Source organism: Akebia trifoliata, chromosome 6 (assembly GCF_017979445.1).
Source record: "Akebia trifoliata isolate Shusen 1 chromosome 6, ASM1797944v1, whole genome shotgun sequence".
Lineage (NCBI taxonomy): Eukaryota > Viridiplantae > Streptophyta > Magnoliopsida > Ranunculales > Lardizabalaceae > Akebia > Akebia trifoliata.
In genome coordinates, this window is record NC_141380.1 from 27,979,474 (window position 1) to 27,998,418 (window position 18,945).

An 18,945-nucleotide genomic window follows, 5' to 3' on the forward strand; every position below is an offset into this window, starting at 1 on the left:
TACACAATTTAGAGGGTGATTCTCTAAAATAGAGACCGATTGGATTGGAGTTACTTCGGACTCTCTATCTCAAAATTTAGAGTTTTAGAGACCGGTTAGAGTTGCTCTAAGAGACACAAAACAGTGATAAAATCTCCACAAAAAATGAAAGATTTCATTAATCCTTCAAAATATATGATTTAAGTCACATGGCCACATGAATCTTAGTGCGGAAAAAAAAAAACTATAACGCACCAAAATGGCAACATTGGTTTGCCACCGAAACAATACCAATACCTCAAAGAAACCAACTCTTGTTTCATCTACATTACATTTCATCCAAAAAGGTAAACCACTAACAGGGTCACTTGCAGCAATATAATTATTTCAGTGTAGCCATTTAAAACAGAAGCATCACTTACAACTGAAGATAAATATTGTTAAACTGAAACTAACCAAAAAAAAAAAAAATTATTGTTAAAATTGATGGGAAGCATCGCCAAGATAATATGCTTGAGGAAAGCCAACGGCCATAAAATTTCACAAAAGAAGGGCAGGGTTAGAACCTCGCATGCCCATGGTCTTTGTTCGCAACCTTTCCATGAATTCAGGATTGGCCCTGAGTCTCTCCTTGACATAAGAAGTCCGTGTTTCCTCCACAAACTTATCTGCTTTCATGGCTTCCTCGATCAGGGAGTATAGAGTTCTCAAACAATCCTTCCTGTTCTCCTCCCGATGTTCAAATCTGAAAAAAGAAGGAAAAAAAAAAAATTACGAATGATTTGCTCAGATCTATGACAGTTGCGCATAGTTTATTTGATTCATGCATAGAAGAAAGAGCGGTTGTCAGTTTAAAATATGTATTACAGCTGCAACTTCTTGTCATTAAAAAAAGGAGGCCTCCTCAAGGGAAAGAAATGTAAAGAAAATAGTTTGTTCAGTCAAGATTTCAATGGAAATATGCCTGACCAATGATTTTTTTTCAAAAGAAACGTCAAAAAAAAATTGTTCATAATTTATTTTTTTTCTTCATTTAAGAGTATAGTGACAGTACAGAAATCACCTAAATACATTAAGTTTAGACATTTAGCCATTCTGGGTGAGAGAATATAAACCATCCATAATCTACCAACCAAAGCATGTATTATAAGAAAGCACACAGAGCCGTACCTCTCACTGGTGATTGTAAGCTCATCTTTGCCAGGGTGGTACCGTTTTCCAACTAATTCCCTTAATCGCCTAAAAGCATGCTTTGAAAGTTCAAGTTCTTTCACAGTAACAGAAAGTTTCACTTTCCTATTTTTGGGGTGCCATGCGTCGCCACCTGGAGCAAAGACAACCCGTGTTTGCCACCTAAGGATAGGACCCTCACCAGGTGGGTCATCAAGCTGCACTTTCCTTGCTGGCAAGCTGATCTCGCCAGATGATGGAGGCTGCTCTGCCGCCATCATCTTTGCACATTCCAGAACCATCTTATCCTCGTATTCCTTGAACAACTCGTAAGCTTCTTCAGGTTCAATCTCCCCCCTTTCACACATATCCCCAAGTTCATGGAACTTTGCTTCCACCTTTTTCTTTATCTCATCTACAAATTACAAGAAATCTAAACACCTAAGATTTGAAAATGTCATAAACAATTAGCATGAGTCCATATTAAGTGAATGCTTGAAGCTCTGATAATAGTTACAGAACACAGTTAATCAATACTCTTTAAAAAAAAAAATTCAATAATGAAACTCCTGCCCGAAAATAAACCCCTTGTATGTGAAACATGGAAATATGAGGCTCATGTTGCTTGAACTCTGAACCAGTCAGAAATTAACTAAAAGCTAAAATCTGGAAGGCTTTAACATCTAAAATCAAATATTGGATTCGTACAGCGGATGTTCTTTTCATAATTGAAATAGGACTGCATGTTATATTGATGAATTTTTATTATTATTTTTTTTGATTGATTGGTAATTTTCCAGCATTATACACACAGAAAGATGCATTTCTCCATTTTATCCCATTTTGCTTCAAATTATTGATTCTACCCACCTGTCATGATCCAGTGCACTTCAATTTACGTGGTTACAACCTCTAATTGCCATTCAAAAGTGTTGCAAACACTTATCTATTTAATTAGTTTTTATAAATAAAGTAGAGGATACTGAAAGGAAAGGGATAAAACACAAAAAGATACAACCTAGGAGGACAAGGAGGCCCTCGGCGATACAAAAGGAAGGATGCTATATAGAGAAAGAAACAATGTGCTCCCATCTGAAAACAAAAACCTCAAAAGGAAGCCCTTTACAATAGATGACGGAAATGAAGCTCCTTACAGTCAGTTATTATGTTGGAGAGACATACTATCTTCAAATCCACATTTTGGTGTGTGATTCGCCATATATTTCATCTTAAAACCAGAACCAGAATAATGGACAGGTGAGATATGAAGTTGGTCTTTTGTGAATATTGGTTGTAGGATGGAAAATTTTAGTGTCACAATTTTGGGCCATCTAACTACAGATTTTCGCTCTTCTAATATTCTCCTCAAATATTCCATTATTTGAAATCACCTTTAAATTAATTATTTTTGTCTTCTCGTTAGTAAACAATATGTCATCTTCTTTCCCATTCAAAATTGTAATCTCCACCAGTAACTCACTCTTCTTTAAATCCACTCTCCCAAACAAGAGTTGAATCATGGAAAACTGGAAACACACAAAATCTGACCACTCTAATTCCTAAAATTAAACATACTCTTGGGTAAGACATGCATCAGAGGATTTCTAAGACCTGATTTCATATTCAACTCCCATACTCAAATAATGAAAAGAGAACCCTCTTAAGTTCAGCTTAAATCATAGTATAGTGTTGAATATCTTTCCAGGAATTCAAATGCTGCATCGCATCCTCAAGAACTAGATTCCTGTAGTTGAATCCATAGTAAAATGGATTCCACAGCGCATTGCAGCTTCATTTGACTCCATTGTGGGAGATTGATCAATGCCATCCTTTCTTTCCTCCCGTTTCAGCATTACGTCATTCAACCGATTGTTGTGGGGGTGGTGGTGCCTCAATTTCATTGCCACTTTCAGAATCAGTTTCTCGCAGAGGTATCGTTAGCTTCAACTCGAGCCATATGCGCATCTTTTCAAGCCTCTGGATGCAAATTTGGACCATATGGTTAAGTCAAACCACATAGAGAGAACATTAAGCTTAAATTTCTCTAATCATTTGGAAGTGGAAGGTCATCCTCTTTAGTTGCAATTGACGGAAAGACAAAAACAGAGATACTAGCAAGGACGATAGCACTCTGTTTCGTGTTTATATAATAAAGACTTGGGGACTATCTCCACATATATTGTCCTTGGAACTATTTCGAAATATAGTTGTACTATAAATAATAATAAAAACATATCCTCTCCAATATTACTAACCTAACTTCTTTCAATACTACCATCAACAACTGTGCTGATAGACACAACACTATTTTGCCTCGAGATATCAATTTTGTCTGCTTGGGGAAAATCAATGGTTCTTATACAGATAATGTTGAAGAGTAGGAAGTCAGTGTAGTACAACTCCATTTACAGGTCGTTAGCATTGGTGCGTTACTTATACGTAGACTTGAGTAGGTTTTAAGTAGAGTTACTAAAATGCCCTTACTTATTTATGATAGGTAGAGATAAAACATTAACACCAAAAAAATAATAAACCATGTCCCCATCTAATCAGAAAGTTTTCAAAGAAGACACCCCTGAATTCTTTAAAACATTAACACCAAAAAAATAATAAAGCTAAAATCTCCACCAAGACATCTTTGTCCTCCCTTTCTTTATTGTCGAAGACCCGTTAGTTCCTTTCCCTCCAAATTCCCCAACATATCATGTAAGGTAGGAGACCCCAAAGCGTTCGTTTTGCCTTGATAAAATACCTTTCCCCTATGCAACCAACTATCCAGCAGACCATGCAAATCAAACAAAACGCAACCAACCACTCCGAACAGGACGAAGAAATGATTCCAAACTTCAGTCGCGAAACTACAATGAATGAGCATATGATTTGTGGACTCAGGGGCGGACCCAAAAAAGCTCACTTGCAGGGACCGAACTAAGTGTATGAAAATAAAATTGGAAAAATAAAAAATAATGGTGTATAGGTCACATTCGGGGTACATCTACAAGTGACAGCTATTTTTACATGTCTCGGATGCCATCCATTTCACAAGATCCAACAGCATCTGGCGGTGTTGTAGAAAATATTGACAAAATGGATGGCATCCCGGAGGTTGTGTAAAAATATTAGTCAGTTTTAAATGTCCCCCGAACACGTCACAATATATATATATTATAATAGATTTCGTATTACATATTTTTTTTGACACTAAGCATGTTTTTAATGAGTTCAATAACTCGGAGCATGCGGGATTTGAACCCAGATCTCTGGTATCATCACCAAAAGACTTTACCAACTGAGGTAGCTAGCACCTGCTCATATTACATATTCTTACCTTAAAAGAAGAACAAGGTAAGATTATATATAACCTTTATGACCCATTAAACGCTTTACAAAAATATATCTATCCAACTAGGTATAGATATTTACAAAAGCAAAAGAGAAGTATCTACTATCAAAGCTATGCTTGACACTCTTTAGAAAGACAAATCGAATGGGAAATTGGGAATCGTGAGGTTGTAAAAGTTTTGTAAAATAACAATGACACCTATCTCACCAATTAATAAAATAGAAATCTCTCTAACCAATTAATAAAATATAATATCTTTATAGAGAAGGCAGCGTAAAAGGAGCTACAAAATTTGGATCTCACAAATGCCCCCACCTTTATATTTAAACATGGTCATTTTTAGAGAAAGAACAAGAGAACTACAATTATACGACCTTCCAAACATGTTGGTTGTTTTCAAAATATAAAAACAAACCTTTGTAATGTTAAAACCCCTTCAATTAATATTCTAAATTACAAATAAGTCTATCTCATACATGCTTTTGCATATGAGAAACACATCCCTTACTAGGGTCTTGTTAACGTGTGCACGTTAAAGTGCAATAAATAGACTTTGGAAATTGGATTTTCTACTGAAAATGCCCTTAAAACATTATTTTTTACCAAAAACAACCTCAGATTCCAATTTCCAAAGTCTATTTATTGCACTTTAGCGTGTGCCCTAAGGGCACATGTTGATAAAACCCTACTAACTTAGTAAGATTTCTCAAATGGATTACCAAATTGGTAATCCAACACCACAACTTTCTAGATTTCATGGAAAAACTCAGATAAAAAAAAGAAAAAAAAGATAAAAAAAGTAATTTTTTTTGCTTGATCCTAGGTTTTGAAAATAAACAACTACTAAAGTCCCAGCGAACTCCCAAATTTAAAATTTAAATTTAACGGTGAAAAATAATATTTGTTAAGTATGATTGTTTTTAAATTCATAGAATCTTGTCCTCTATATCCATGTAGCATCAGATCATGTTTTTGGATGCCACACCCTTAGAAAAATTTGAAATTTTATTGAGTTGGTAAGACTAGACTTAGGTGTTGTTTGTTAAACTGAAAAAAATAAGTGCTGAACAGCATTAAGCGTTGAAATTTATAAGCGCTGAATTTAAGTGCTGAAAAAGTAGTTTGTTTAAATGTTGAATCATATTTGTTACACATTGCTGAAGCTAGTAAATTGTCTTTGTTACCCTTACAATCATATTATACATAGTTTGCATGTTTCAAATGCCTATTTCTTATCAAACACAATAAAATATATTATTTCTTATAAAATTAAAATACAATTCATTTTTAAATAATAAATAATACTAAAATCTTCAATTTATAAATAATAATTTCTATTTATAAAAGCTCACAAATTTCAAATTAAAAATAATAATGTCATACAAGTCACTAAAATTTGAAATCAATATTAAAATAACTTAATTTTGGATGAATAATTTTCGATGGAAATGAAGGATGTGTAATTATAAAAGCACCCTATGAATTAATAAGGGCAACCCACACCATAGCCAATTTTTTTTGTTTTATATGGGTTAAAGTTTTTGGAATGAGCAAATTTTTAGTAAGGATAGTCTATATGGTCTAGAGATCATCCTCACCAAAAATCAGTCAATTTTGAAACTTCTAACTCGTCAAAAATAGTTTTCAAAAAAAAAAAAAAAGGACGATTTACAGTTCTTAAACTTGTTTTGATAGGGTTAGAAGTTTCAGGATGTGCTAATTTTTGGTGAGGATGATCTCCTCATTTTAGAGATCATCCTCATCAAAAATCAACTTATTCCAAAACTTTTAACCCATATAAGACAAAATAATTTAGCCATGATGTGGGTTTATTAATTTGTGGGGTGCTTATATACTAATGAGGAGATCATCCTCACCAAAAATCAACTCATTCCAAAACTTTTAACCCATATAAGACAAAATAATTTAGCCATGGTGTGGGTTTATTAATTTGTGGGGTGCTTATATACTTATCCATGGGATATAAGAGGTAATATCCTTTTAAGAATAAGGGCATACTTGTCCATGCTCAAAAAAATGAAGGGCATACTTGTCCGTGTCGAAAAAAGCGAAGTGTTTACCGCTTCAACACTTTTTTTCAGCATCAAAATAGTGTTGAATTTTTTTCACTTATTTTCAGCAATAAGCGCTGAAAATATAGAATAAACAAACGCGCTATTTTGACAAAAAGTGCTGAATTTAATTTTTTTCAGCAATAAGCGCTGAAAAATAGCGCAAACAAACACTGCCTTACTCTTTGCACATCTAACTTCTAACATAGATGCTATGGCTTTTTTTTTTTTTTTTTAATTTGTGGGTCACGACTATATATGTAAATATAAAACTATACATAAAATAGTAATTTTTAAAAGAAACACACTTCCTTACTAACTTAGTAAGATTTTAACTCTTACTAAGGGTCCTTGAGCTCAATTGGATTACCACATAGGCAATCTAACGCCACAACCCTCAACCCTCTACATTTCATGGAAAAACTCAAATCCATAAAAATGAGATTCAAAAACAATTGTTTTGGGCATGACCTAAGGTTTTGAAGATGGATGGCTACCGAACTAGCTTCCACAGAACCCCGAAATTTAAAATAAAAATTCAATGATGAAAAACAAGTTTTTTTTTTTTTTTTTTTAAGTTGATAGAATTTTGTCCTCCACAACTTGTGATATTAGATCATGTTTTTTTATGCAACGAGGTGACCTCAACCTTTAGTAAGAGTTGAAATCTTACTAAGTTAGTAAGGCCAGTATACATAAAATAATGTATTCAAAATTTTTGTGGAGGCCATGGCTCTACATGAAAATCTATTCCAGAACATAAAACATATATAAAATAATATATTTTAAAAAACATTGTGGGGGCCATGGCCACCCTAGTCTCTACATAGTTCTGCCCCTATGTGGACTCTCGTCTTTCTTACAAAGACACCAAAAGTTTGGGAGAAAGAACCCTTTCTTTGCTAAAAGATCAACGGTCAATAACCTTCCAAAAACTACAAGCCACACAAAAATTGAAACTTTTGAGGGAATAAAAGTACTCCGAACCATAGTGTATGGGAAATTCGACTTGCTTCTTTGGATCTGAGCCGAGTAAAAAAATCTGATAGAAAAGTTACCATCCTTCGTACCAAACCATACACGAGTGTCTTCAATATTAAGATCCAATGCCGAGGAGTCGACACAAGCTATAAATCTCTCTAAGTTGCTCATTTCCCAATCATTAAATGGACGTCTAAACCCAAAGTCTCAACTAAATCACCCATCATCCCTACGAATGAAGGAGGATATTAATTCCCCCTTTTTCAAAGAGATCTCAAACAACTCCGGAAACTGGCTCTTCAAATCTTTATCCCCACACCACCAATCCTCCCATAATCTAACCCAATCCCCCCAACCCCCCACTTTAAATTTCACCTTCTTGCAATACAAGGGAAGCCTACCCAAAATCCCTTTCCATAACCCTCACCTGTGAGCCCCTTTTGCTTCATCGTTCTCCCATTATTACTTTGCACCTCAAACTTATCCCCTATCACCTTCCTCCATAAACTACCCTCCTCATTCCCAAACCTCCACAACCACTTCCCCAAAAGAGCTGGATTCATTACACTAACCTTCTTTAAACCCAACCCTCCACAACTCTTTGGCATACACATCTTCTTCCAACTCATAAGATGAAGCTTCCTATTCCCTTCTCTATCATACCAAAATAAGCCTTTACACACCCTATCAAGTCTCAATTCCACGGATTGACAACACCCCTACCGAGCACAATCCCTTAAAAAAGAATTAAATGAAGGTAGTTCTATATCCCTCAAAACCCCTGAATCGCGGATTGTTCATAAAAATGTTCAAGCGTCAAGCCAACCGGGCGAAGGCACCAATTTCTGCATTGTCACCATAATGATGTGCAAACAAACAACGACAGGGAAACCCTCTCATCCTTCATTATCTAAGCACACAAGGCATTCAAGTCTATTGAAAGACAATACTTTTGACATTGGCGGAATTGGCCAGCTGCTATGATGTGGACGAGTTCCGACGTTGGTTCCCCCAACTACCTACTCACACCATGCAGGGGTTGAGACATCACACCAACTTGAGGCCTTTAAGTATTTTGCCTTCATTCTCCAAATTATGGCTTTGTACATTCTCCCCACAAAAGCCTCCACGAAAGATAGCTCAAATGATGGTGTTCCACTTTCACGATTGTTTAATTAGGTACACATTATTTTAGTGCCTTAGACGCATCCTAACATTCCAAACTTATCTCAAGGGATGTCGCCACCACATCACTATGTCAACGAGGACCAATCTTTCACCCCCTCCCCCCCCGATGGAGTGCTTACCCTCCACAAACTCCCTTTGCCCTGTGGCGTTCGACTATTTTGATGGTTTGCGTCTAAGATCCTTGGAAGTCGATGTCGTGAGTCCCCTTTTTATACACCTTTCAGAGGAACCACATTTAAAGAAGAATCATGGGACTCAGTATTTCGAAGAGCCTCATCTCGGGGTAAAGGATCATTCCAACTCAAGCACGTCGTCTTAAGTTGCCATCAGTGGTGACGATCACCAAGCGGCTGCTCACTGGCGTCCCTCTCCTGAGGCATCAATTTAAGTTTTCAAGAACTTTTAGTAACTGTTCCAACTTTTCTGGAGTTGGTCTCGACGTACCCTTTAGTGAGTTTAAAGGCATTGATAAGGCATCCAAAATGGTAGAGAGAATCATTGTCGACATCGAGGAGTTAAACTATTGTAATCAGGAACGGGTCGAAATTGGGCACTATTCTGTCCCACCATCAAAAGTAAGGGAGGCTTCTGAAGCAGAATAACTGGAAACAATGACTAAGCTAGCCCCCAATTGTGCAGTCCCTACAATAGTTGCTCCTTCTACCGCCCTTTCTCCTTTGAATGAGCCTTTGGAGGCGTGTCAAATGAGGAAGCAGAGTCTTGCTTTGAGGCGACACCATCCTAATAGGAATTTTGAGATCCGGGACAAAGAGTTGTATCGTAACTTGATAAGCAGCTGCAGCCATATTCCTCGCGCCAATGTTATCTATGATTCCCGCAATGCATTGTGGAAGTCTCCTTGGACGTGTTGATAAAATTGACTTAATAAAGTGGAGACACATTTATAGGAACTTCTCGTGCATGTTGAGTAAGAACAAATCACTAATCGACACTTCCTAAGACCATGTAAGATCCTCCAGTTGGGATAATTTGCATCATTTCATAGCTCAATCTCGATAAGTAGGGAAATGTGTACCAGACTTACTACGCATCAAATCAAATGAATAAAAAAAATCACACAAATGCAATTCATAAATTTTATTTAATCCCTATTCAAATCACATACTTAATGACCGATTTCCCAAGTTATGGTCCATTTTTCTCTCTATGTATGTTGTGGTGTGTTGTTTGTCGTCCTCTACCAGAGAGATGTTTGAGTCTTGGGTGGAGCTTGGGCCCTCTTTTCATGATGCTAAAAGATTGTTATGAAGTATTACCCCCTTCACTATATCTTGGGGGATTTGGAAGGAGATGATAACAAGATTTCAAGGGGAAGGAATGCTTGTCACAAGAAATCTTCATCTCTATATTTGAGTGTCCTTTTCTTTTGGTGTAAGACACTGGGAAAGTTTAGAGGGGGTATTTTCTTTGAGGATTTCCTAGCCCATTGGGATAGTGTCTCTAATATTTCTAGCGTGTAATCTTCTTTTGTCATAAGTCCTTTTGTATTTTCCTTGTTGGTTATCTCAACCAGCTATTCTAATACAATTTGCTCATACATATGACATTCTTGGACCAGCCACAACCAAAGCTGATGGTAAGAGGATGGATTTCTCCATGGTCGAGATTGATAGATAACCCACAAGGGGGAGCTAGAAACTCTCAATAGAGATTGTAAATTCACAAAACTATCAAAACTTAAGCTCTCCACCATATGATTGGGTTTCATACAATGTAGAAGAAAAAGGTATGAAGGATCCAAAGGATCTACAATTTTTTTCATATTTAGTGGTAGAGCAGTAAGCTTGCATTTTCTCAATTGTAAGCCCTAAATTCCAATTGCTTAATCTGTTAACAAAAACAATTTCTAGTAAAGACAAAAAAATTCAAAATACCTGGCAGAAGCTTATCCCAGCTAAGCATATCCTCAAGAATCTGTTCACACTCTGCGGTATCTTTAAGAAACCCTTTTTCCGTTGCCTCTTTGATCATCTCGTCCCACTTGCGATCGTCCATGTTGAAATACTCATCTTGTACCATCTTCTTCTCCACATACTGTCTAGCATTGTACAGATCGTCAATCTCCTCATCTGTCTGGACAAGATCCTCAAAGTCATTCTCAATTTCTTCATCCTTAATATCATCCAAAGGCCTGAATTGGAGCTCTTCAATTAACTCCTCGTCAGTCTCTTCATGCTTTCCCACTAGCTTCCTCCTCAGAATTGCTTCCATTATCGATGGAAGTGCTTCTTCATCACCTTTAAAGTATTTTTCAATCTGAAGCTTCAACTCTGCACCAAAAAAATAAACAAATAAAGATGCGTAAAAGATTCACAAACAGGGGACAATAATTCAATCAGATTGATTATTTTAATTTACCTTTGTTACTAACGTCTTCAACATCAATGCAGACTTCTTTCTTCGCTGGTTGTGTTAAGTTGCTTTCGGGTGGAGAAGTAGTTCCGTTGGATGAATTGTTATCGGAAGAGAAGAATCTAAACCTTGAAGATGTCGAAGTGAGAGGGAAATAAGAGGAGACAGGGTTTGGTCTGAAACCTCGAGGAGAGAGGCAATGGCGAGCATAGAGAGGAGCGTAGTTTAGCAGGGCCCGTCTCATGGCTTAGGGGTTTTAGCAGCTCTGCAATAAAATAAGAAACAAAACATCTAAACAACCTATATACATCTTATCTATACCCTATGATATAGAAATGCATAGGAAAAAGGCAATTTCCATTCGAATGAGCTGCTTGCTTCAATTATAGTATATCCATGATACTTGGATACCTTCAATATGCCCAACATACACAGCTCAACACAATTTGATACCAAATACTGCATAAATACTTCTAAGTACAATCTTCTCATTTTTCCTATTTACTATTAGTTATACTTATATTCCTAAGTTTTACCAATTTTCTTGTTTGTCTTGTCAACAAAAATATCACGATGCATCAGACTACTTGAGTTTATGACGTGCTCTATAACCTCAAGAAGAACCATTGGCAATATACTACCGAGTTCAATGACAGCCAAACCATAATCACATCAGTATGACGAACTCCTATATCATAGAATTCCTCTATCACATTCCAAAGACTACTTTAGATTATCTCAAACTATGGGTATGATATAGCCATGGAGATGGTACTTCCAGGAAATGCACTTCCTACGAAGACAAGGTTGGCATTCGTGGTGCTCAAATTATTCAACCTATAGATGAAAAAAAAATAACAAAAGCTTATGCAGAACGTAAATTTTCCACCAACATATGCACGTAAGGTGGACGCATTTGTCACGATGTGTTAGAAAAAGGTGCATAAAACCACACAATCTCCAAATCTCATTTGATATAACTTACAAAATTAGATATAAAAATCCCCCCCAAAATTAGTGATCTTTTTTTTTAGATCTCATCAGAGAGCCTTTACTGATACCAAATCAGCAATCTATTTTATTAAGCAAAACCCAAATCTCTAAACTCTCAACTACAAATTCCCAACCACCAAACACTCATCAACCTCCAAAATCTACAGAAAATAAATTCAAACCCAAATCAACAAACACGTTTTTAAGCACAACCCAGATTACCAAACACAATTTAGGGGAAAACCTAGATCACCTCAACTGGTACAGAAACACACAAATCTAAAGAAAATGACTAAATTCCAAAACTTTCAGGAGCAAATGCAGCAAACCCAGACCATCAAAATGGGGAGAAAGAAAACCCCAAAGGCTAAAAATCCTGCAACCTTACCTACATCTCTTTTGGTCAAAGTTCTAACAGCTATGAATGATGTTTGAAAACTTCTGGTCGAATTCTCATGAAATTTCTTCTTCTCCAGAACAACAATATTGAACCCATATTATTTGATAATTTATAATATTGGTTTATTGAAAAAAAAAAAAAAAGCAGTAGATGAGAGAGAGAGAGAGATGATACCTCAGGTCGTCTCCTACTCGAGGTCGAGGTCGAGGTCGAGGTCGCCTCCTTCGTTCCACATCTCTAGGGTTTATGGAATCAGATTACATTTGTTTGTTTACGCGGGTGTGAGTAGCAATAGCTGGCGTGCCAATATTATCAATCTTTGACAATAATGAAGGACAAACTTGAAACTTCTTTCTCTTCTCTCCACTTTTGGAGAGAATCAAATTTGACATTTTTTTCCCATCCCTTCCCTTCAGTTCTCTTCAATTTTCTCTTCTCTCAATCCAAATATAGCCACTTTCTCCACTAAGGGCTAGAAGGGGTTCATAACATGCCCTTAAAAAAGAGAGAGGGGGAAAGGGGAGGGACCTAATGGAAATAATTACCCATCACATTTAATCATGGATCACATTTATTGACTCCTAAGAATGACTTCGAAAAGAAAAACATATGATCCCAATCCTTTAAACACAAAATCTAATGGTTGAAGTTTATTCTCAAGATAAGTATATCCAAGTTTTGTGTTATCAAGATACACATAAATCTGAATCATCGGATTTTGTGTTTAAAGGGTTGGGATCATATGTTTTTTTCATGAGTCATTCTTAGGAGTCAACGGATCCCAACTCATTAATCATAGTATCTTTATTTCATCCAATGTTTTTAAATTTGTCAACTCAACTTGATTCAATGGGTTTTTAAGGTACCTCAGTTCAAAACTTGATGAAATCAGCATGGATTATCACTAAGTCAACTCATCAAATTAGTTGAGTTAGCTCAAAAATGCACCAACTCAAGTAAAAAACTCAATCACGTTTTATATAGTAGAGTTTGTTCGTGTTATAATTCTCATTGGGATTAAGGAGATAAAAGAGGAAAGATAGTAAGTTAGAAGGTAGACAGGTGCTGGAGTGACACTGATTGACACATTACTGACATGTGGGTGAGCTCAAAACCATAGATACTTTTCACTTTTATCTCAATGAAAAGCATCTATGACTTCGTACATATATCCACATCAACAATGTATGAATCAATGTCAATTTCAATATCACTTCAATATTTTTCTAGAAGGTATTATCGAAAAAGGGGATAAAGAGGAAAGATAGTAAAATTGACGGGATATTATGAAAAAAAGAGGAGAGGGGAGATGAAAGATAATAAAGTGGATAAGCTGGCTGTTGGAGTGGGACATTTATACTGCCACAACTATAGTTGGAGTGGGACCCAACGTTGTGTTTTATTTTATTTTATTTTTATCAATAAGCTTGTTTTTAATGAGTTCTGTAACTCGGTGTTAATGAGGGATTTGAACCTAATTAGGTCTTTGGTATCATTAACCAGAGACTTTACCAACTAAGTTAGCTACCACCTGTCATTGTGTTTTATTATAATGATATTGATTTATTTTTACAAATAACAAAAACTGAATAAAAATATTTTAGTCTAGAGTAACCAACTCTTGATGTTGAATAATCTTCACATTGCTTAACTGCCAATTGGATAAATTTATAGTAAGACAAGAAGTATAATAATTATACACGTCCAGGCCCATTTGTCGGGCCAATCATAAGCTGTGGATCAACATTTGGGCTTTGTGGGATGCTCTCACATTGCCTATATAGTATAGTCGAAGTTCACACAACCCTGTAGGTCTCAATCTAGCGACGGTAGGCAGAAGGAACCACAATGTTGTTGCTGTCTTCGGGCACGTCTCCTATGCTTACCACACACCAACACTCTTGAGCGCGCTCCCGGGGACAATACAGCTTTAGTTGGTGTTTTTAATGAAAATCTGGTATGGCAATAAAACTTTATTATTATTATTATTATTATTATTATAACTCACCCGATTTGATAAACGAGTTTTTGAGTTGACTCGGATTCGATGGAAGCATAGGCTCCATCATTGTGTTTACTCGGGTTTCTCACAAAGCTATGGTGAGCCACTCATGTGAATATTAGTTACTTAGGGATTTAAAAGCTGTAAATGCAAGTATGGGATGTAGTAAGGCTTTAAGTTGCCTTTGTGCCCTAAAAACCAAGGATAGGCCTCGTCCAAGTAGGGTGGGGTGTGAGAAATAATTTCAATCCTGGATTTGAATCATTTATTGTCCGTAAGATTCCCATCACACAAATCCCAATAATCAAAATTATACAGATAAATGTTTAAAAATCTCATTTTAATATTATTATTTTTTTGGGCAAGAGAAAAATCAAGAAGGTCTTGACCAAAATATTTCGAGACATTCCAAAGTATTTCGAGACAAATTGAACATTCAATGTTTTGTGTCCATTCATGAATATAATTACATAGTTATCCATTCATCTGTAATCGAATATATACATGTCCATTCACAATTTTTTTATCAAAACATATAGAACTTAATAGTTGATGGGTTTATCAAATTTGTTGTGTCTTTGAGAAAGTGTGAATTACCATTTCGTGAGTTGAATTTGATGAATTTATGATTTTTGCTCATTGTTCATTTTAATTATCAAAACGTGAACAATAGTGAATTCAGAGGTTCAAAGTGACTATTTCAAGAATTTATAAGGAAACCTACAAGATAGTCACTTAAAACCCGTGAAATTGTCACTTTAAAACCCTTGAATTCGTTATTAGTCATATTTTGGTAATTAAACTGAACAATGAGCCGAAATCATAATTTGTCAAAAGTTGATCATTCTTCATAAATATCCCTTGATATGCCAATGACATATGTGGATTATTTGAATATTAGGAAAATTTCTGATTTGTGAATTTTAGAAGATGGAAAAGAGAGGGGGAATAGGTAGCTGTGATAATACAAGTTATCTTACAAGAACAAGTGAAAAACTTTTCTAACTAGCATAATAAGATTTTAAGCCTTATTAATGGTTGTTTGGTCAAATGGATTACTACATCAGCAATCCAACACTATAGCCCTATAAATTTCATCGAAAAATTCAGATCCATTTTTTTTTTCAAAAAACAATCTAAGGTTTTGAAAATGGACAACTACTAAACTTCCACCTAACTCTGAAATTTACAATTAAACTTTAACAGTGAAAAATATATATATATATATATATATATATATATATATATATATTGTGGATTTTTTTCAAAGCTAATAGAATTTTATCCTCTACAACCCGGAAGCATCAGTTCATATTTTTGAATGCTACAAAGTGAGCCCAAAGACCCTTAGTAATGATGAAATCCTTACTAACTTAGTAACGCTAGTCGGACTCTAAGAACAATTAGACTTAAATGGACTATGGGATGTAATTTTCCCCAAGTTTTTTTTGCTTTTGTTTGACAAGACAATTCTTAATATATAAAAAAAGGAAAATTAGTGGACGTGAATTTTAAAATGAGTCGTGATAATATGACTCGTCAGGTGGCATATTCAATTGACTCCCTGATGTGGACAAGTTTAGGAACCGTAGATTTGTAAGTCTTAGGATGCACTTTTTATGGGAAAGTGCAATCGTGTTGCCTGAGGTGTATAAATCTATGATTTCGAACTTGTTACGTTAGGGAGTCGATTGAGTATGCCACTTGGCTAGTCATAGTATCACAACTCGTTAAAAAAACTGCATTGCATGCATGCCTTTGGCATCTATGGTGGACGAAAGATTCAAGTGTCCAAAATGGAACTCAAGCAACAACAAGAGATAGTTGATTTCATTTTATAATGTGAGAGCTATAATTTTATTTTATAATGTGATAGCTATATTTTCCTTAGTCGAATGTGTGATACTAGTTCATTGTTTCTAGAAGCTAGTTTTAGAATCTAAAATCAAAATCTCATTTTGTTGACCAAGTTTCCATTGTTGTATTTTAGTTTTTGGTTTTTTTAAGTTACTTTAGCACAAAAATACAAGAAACTTGTCTTGGTTTGTTTCTAATTTTAGTAGATGTTTTATTCTAATTATAAGATTTTTAATTATATAATCTAAACCAAATGTATCATCAGACTCTAGAATTTGGCAAGAATAAGATTCTAGATCTGAACCAATCGTCCTGGACTCCAGACTCATCTAACTTGAACTGATCGATTTGGGATCAATCTAATAATGATTAGATCAGACTTGGAACTAATCTGATAAGAATCAGATTGGATCATTCATCACATATCGATATTAGGATCCAATCCCTGACCCAATAATAGTCAGATCAAATCTGATATGATACACAAAAAATAAATAAACTTTATAAACTTAAACAAAGTAACCTAAGGGGTTGGTTCAATGGCAATTTCGAATCGACAAGCAGTTAATGCCCAAAGGTCATGAGTTCGTTACTCAGTATGAGCATTAATTCCCCAGGGGCCACCCGCGAGGGCACACCCTCAAGTGGAATTTTTTTATAGGGATGATTAAGAGTGTAATTATTATTATTATTATTATTATTATTTTTTGGAGGGGGGGAGGGTCAATAACTATAGATTTCTTTATCCACTGTTGTTATTTATCACAATAATTCATTAATTCTTAATAAATTTAAAAATTCTTACGGGGGCACGTGCCCTAAGACTAGTCCTTGGACCAGATCATGGTTTATGGATTGGGCAAAGCCCAAATACGGGCTAGGTTCCCTGTCTACATGGATACCCGATCATCGAAACTTTTGACCCCATCAAAAGTGATTTATAAAAAACTGTTGTGATAGATGTTATCCCATAAACTGTTCTATATATATATACTTAAACAAAGTATATATTATAATTTATATACTTCCCCACATTTTGTCAAATTGGGACATGGTTGACCCAAAACGGGTCCAATAGATCATCAAATCAGATACTTATTAGATCGAAATCCAAATCCTTGTTCCATACCCAAAATTATCAAATCAGGGAAAAAAAAATAAATCAAATTTTGGGTCTGATCCAATCCATTGGCAATCCTATTTACTTATCTCAAAAATCAAGTTGAATATACAAATTAACAATATAGTTCACTTAAAGTTATGTAAGTAGCCAAAGTAAGCAATGATAAAGGGAGGCAAAAATAAGCATAAATGTGTTAGGTGATGATTTCCTTAGCTGCATGTCCCTTTTTTTTTTTTTTTTTTTTTTAAGGGTACTTGCTAAGGTTCCCCCTACCCTTAAAAGTGGTAAAGGGTGCCCTTCAAAGCGGAGAGGCCTTCATCTTTAGGGTGGTAGCAAATATTTGAGGAAGGACAATTGCACATTTTGCAGACCAAATAAAGGTAACAACAACAAAGAGTGTTGATCCTCTACTACTGGAGTTTAATAGTCTTATACTATTTCGGATCAACTATGAACAAATTTGATTGTATATCAAATTAGATTTGATATAAATTTTATTGGATCAGGTTTGGATCCAACTATCTGAAACCAATAAAAAAAACCCAATCATTCTAATTGGATTTGATTCCAGGTCTACCCTATAGTTATCAAATTTGTACCAATCAGTCCAATCCAGATCTGATCCATTGACAGCCTTCATTATGTCCTAAAATATATAATATTTTAATATATTTTGGAAGAAAAAAACTGAGCTCACGTCCAAAGATTAATAGGACGGATATAAAAAAGATTTGTGTTAAGGGATTTGAACCTGACGTGAATCGAACACGCAACCTTCTGATCTGGAGTCAGACGCGCTACCATTGCGCCACAGATCCCTTTTTATACTTAAAACGCATAAATTATTTATTAATTAAATCAATAATCCACTCTCATAATTATGCCAAGCCCATAAGAATCATGGTTTCAAAACTCGTTCAAGTTGTCTCATTATCAGGCATGGATGAGATAGATGGACCAAGTCAATTTTTCGAACGAGATTTAAAACCCCACATTTATTAAGTTGTCTCATTATCAGGCATGGACGAGATAGATGGACCAAGTCAATTTTTCGAACGAGATTTAAAACCCCACATTTATTAAAAATAATTTTGAACTGCGTATCTGAAAACTCGATGACTTGGGATCTAGCATGGATGAAACACGTAACTGGGTTTTAAAACCATGATAAGAATAATCGATTTTGTAAGTCGACCCACTTAATCGATGAAACTATATTCCTTTTTTCAGATTCAATAAAAGAACACATACGAATAAAAGATGGAAATGACAATAATAGCTACAACATATACAATTTGTTTTCCAAAAGAAAAAAAAAAGACGGTAAATAAATCATCAAAAAGCAACCAAACGTTATATAAACTTTGTTATTCTTACAGATTTGTTTTTGTTCTTCGACCTAGTATATCAATTGATGACATAATTTAATTTGATGAAATTAAGATAAGAGTTTATTGGGTTTAT

The 18,945-nt window shown here is 35.2% G+C and overlaps 1 protein-coding gene and 1 non-coding gene across 3 annotated transcripts; both read right to left on the bottom strand.

Moving 5' to 3' along the window:
• Window positions 1-273: 273 nt before the first annotated feature.
• On the bottom strand, window positions 274-12,939 carry LOC147400619 (uncharacterized). 2 transcript variants are annotated; one of them, XM_086446375.1, is made up of 5 exons: window positions 12,674-12,939; window positions 11,113-11,371; window positions 10,629-11,024; window positions 1,150-1,564; window positions 274-724 (listed from the first exon to the last, which is right to left on the bottom strand). In XM_086446375.1, the coding sequence occupies exons 2-5, from the start codon at window positions 11,348-11,350 to the stop codon at window positions 520-522; spliced, it is 1,254 nt and encodes a 417-aa protein (XP_086302501.1). In that variant the 5' UTR covers window positions 11,351-11,371; window positions 12,674-12,939; the 3' UTR covers window positions 274-519. The 2 variants fall into 2 exon arrangements, with proteins under 2 accessions (XP_086302501.1, XP_086302502.1); XM_086446376.1 differs by lacking the exon at window positions 12,674-12,939 and adding an exon at window positions 12,488-12,572.
• Window positions 12,940-18,227: 5,288 nt separating this feature from the next.
• TRNAW-CCA (transfer RNA tryptophan (anticodon CCA)) lies at window positions 18,228-18,299 on the bottom strand. The gene has a single exon. It is a non-coding gene; the product is annotated as a tRNA-Trp (tRNA).
• Between the last annotated feature and the right edge of the window lie 646 nt (window positions 18,300-18,945).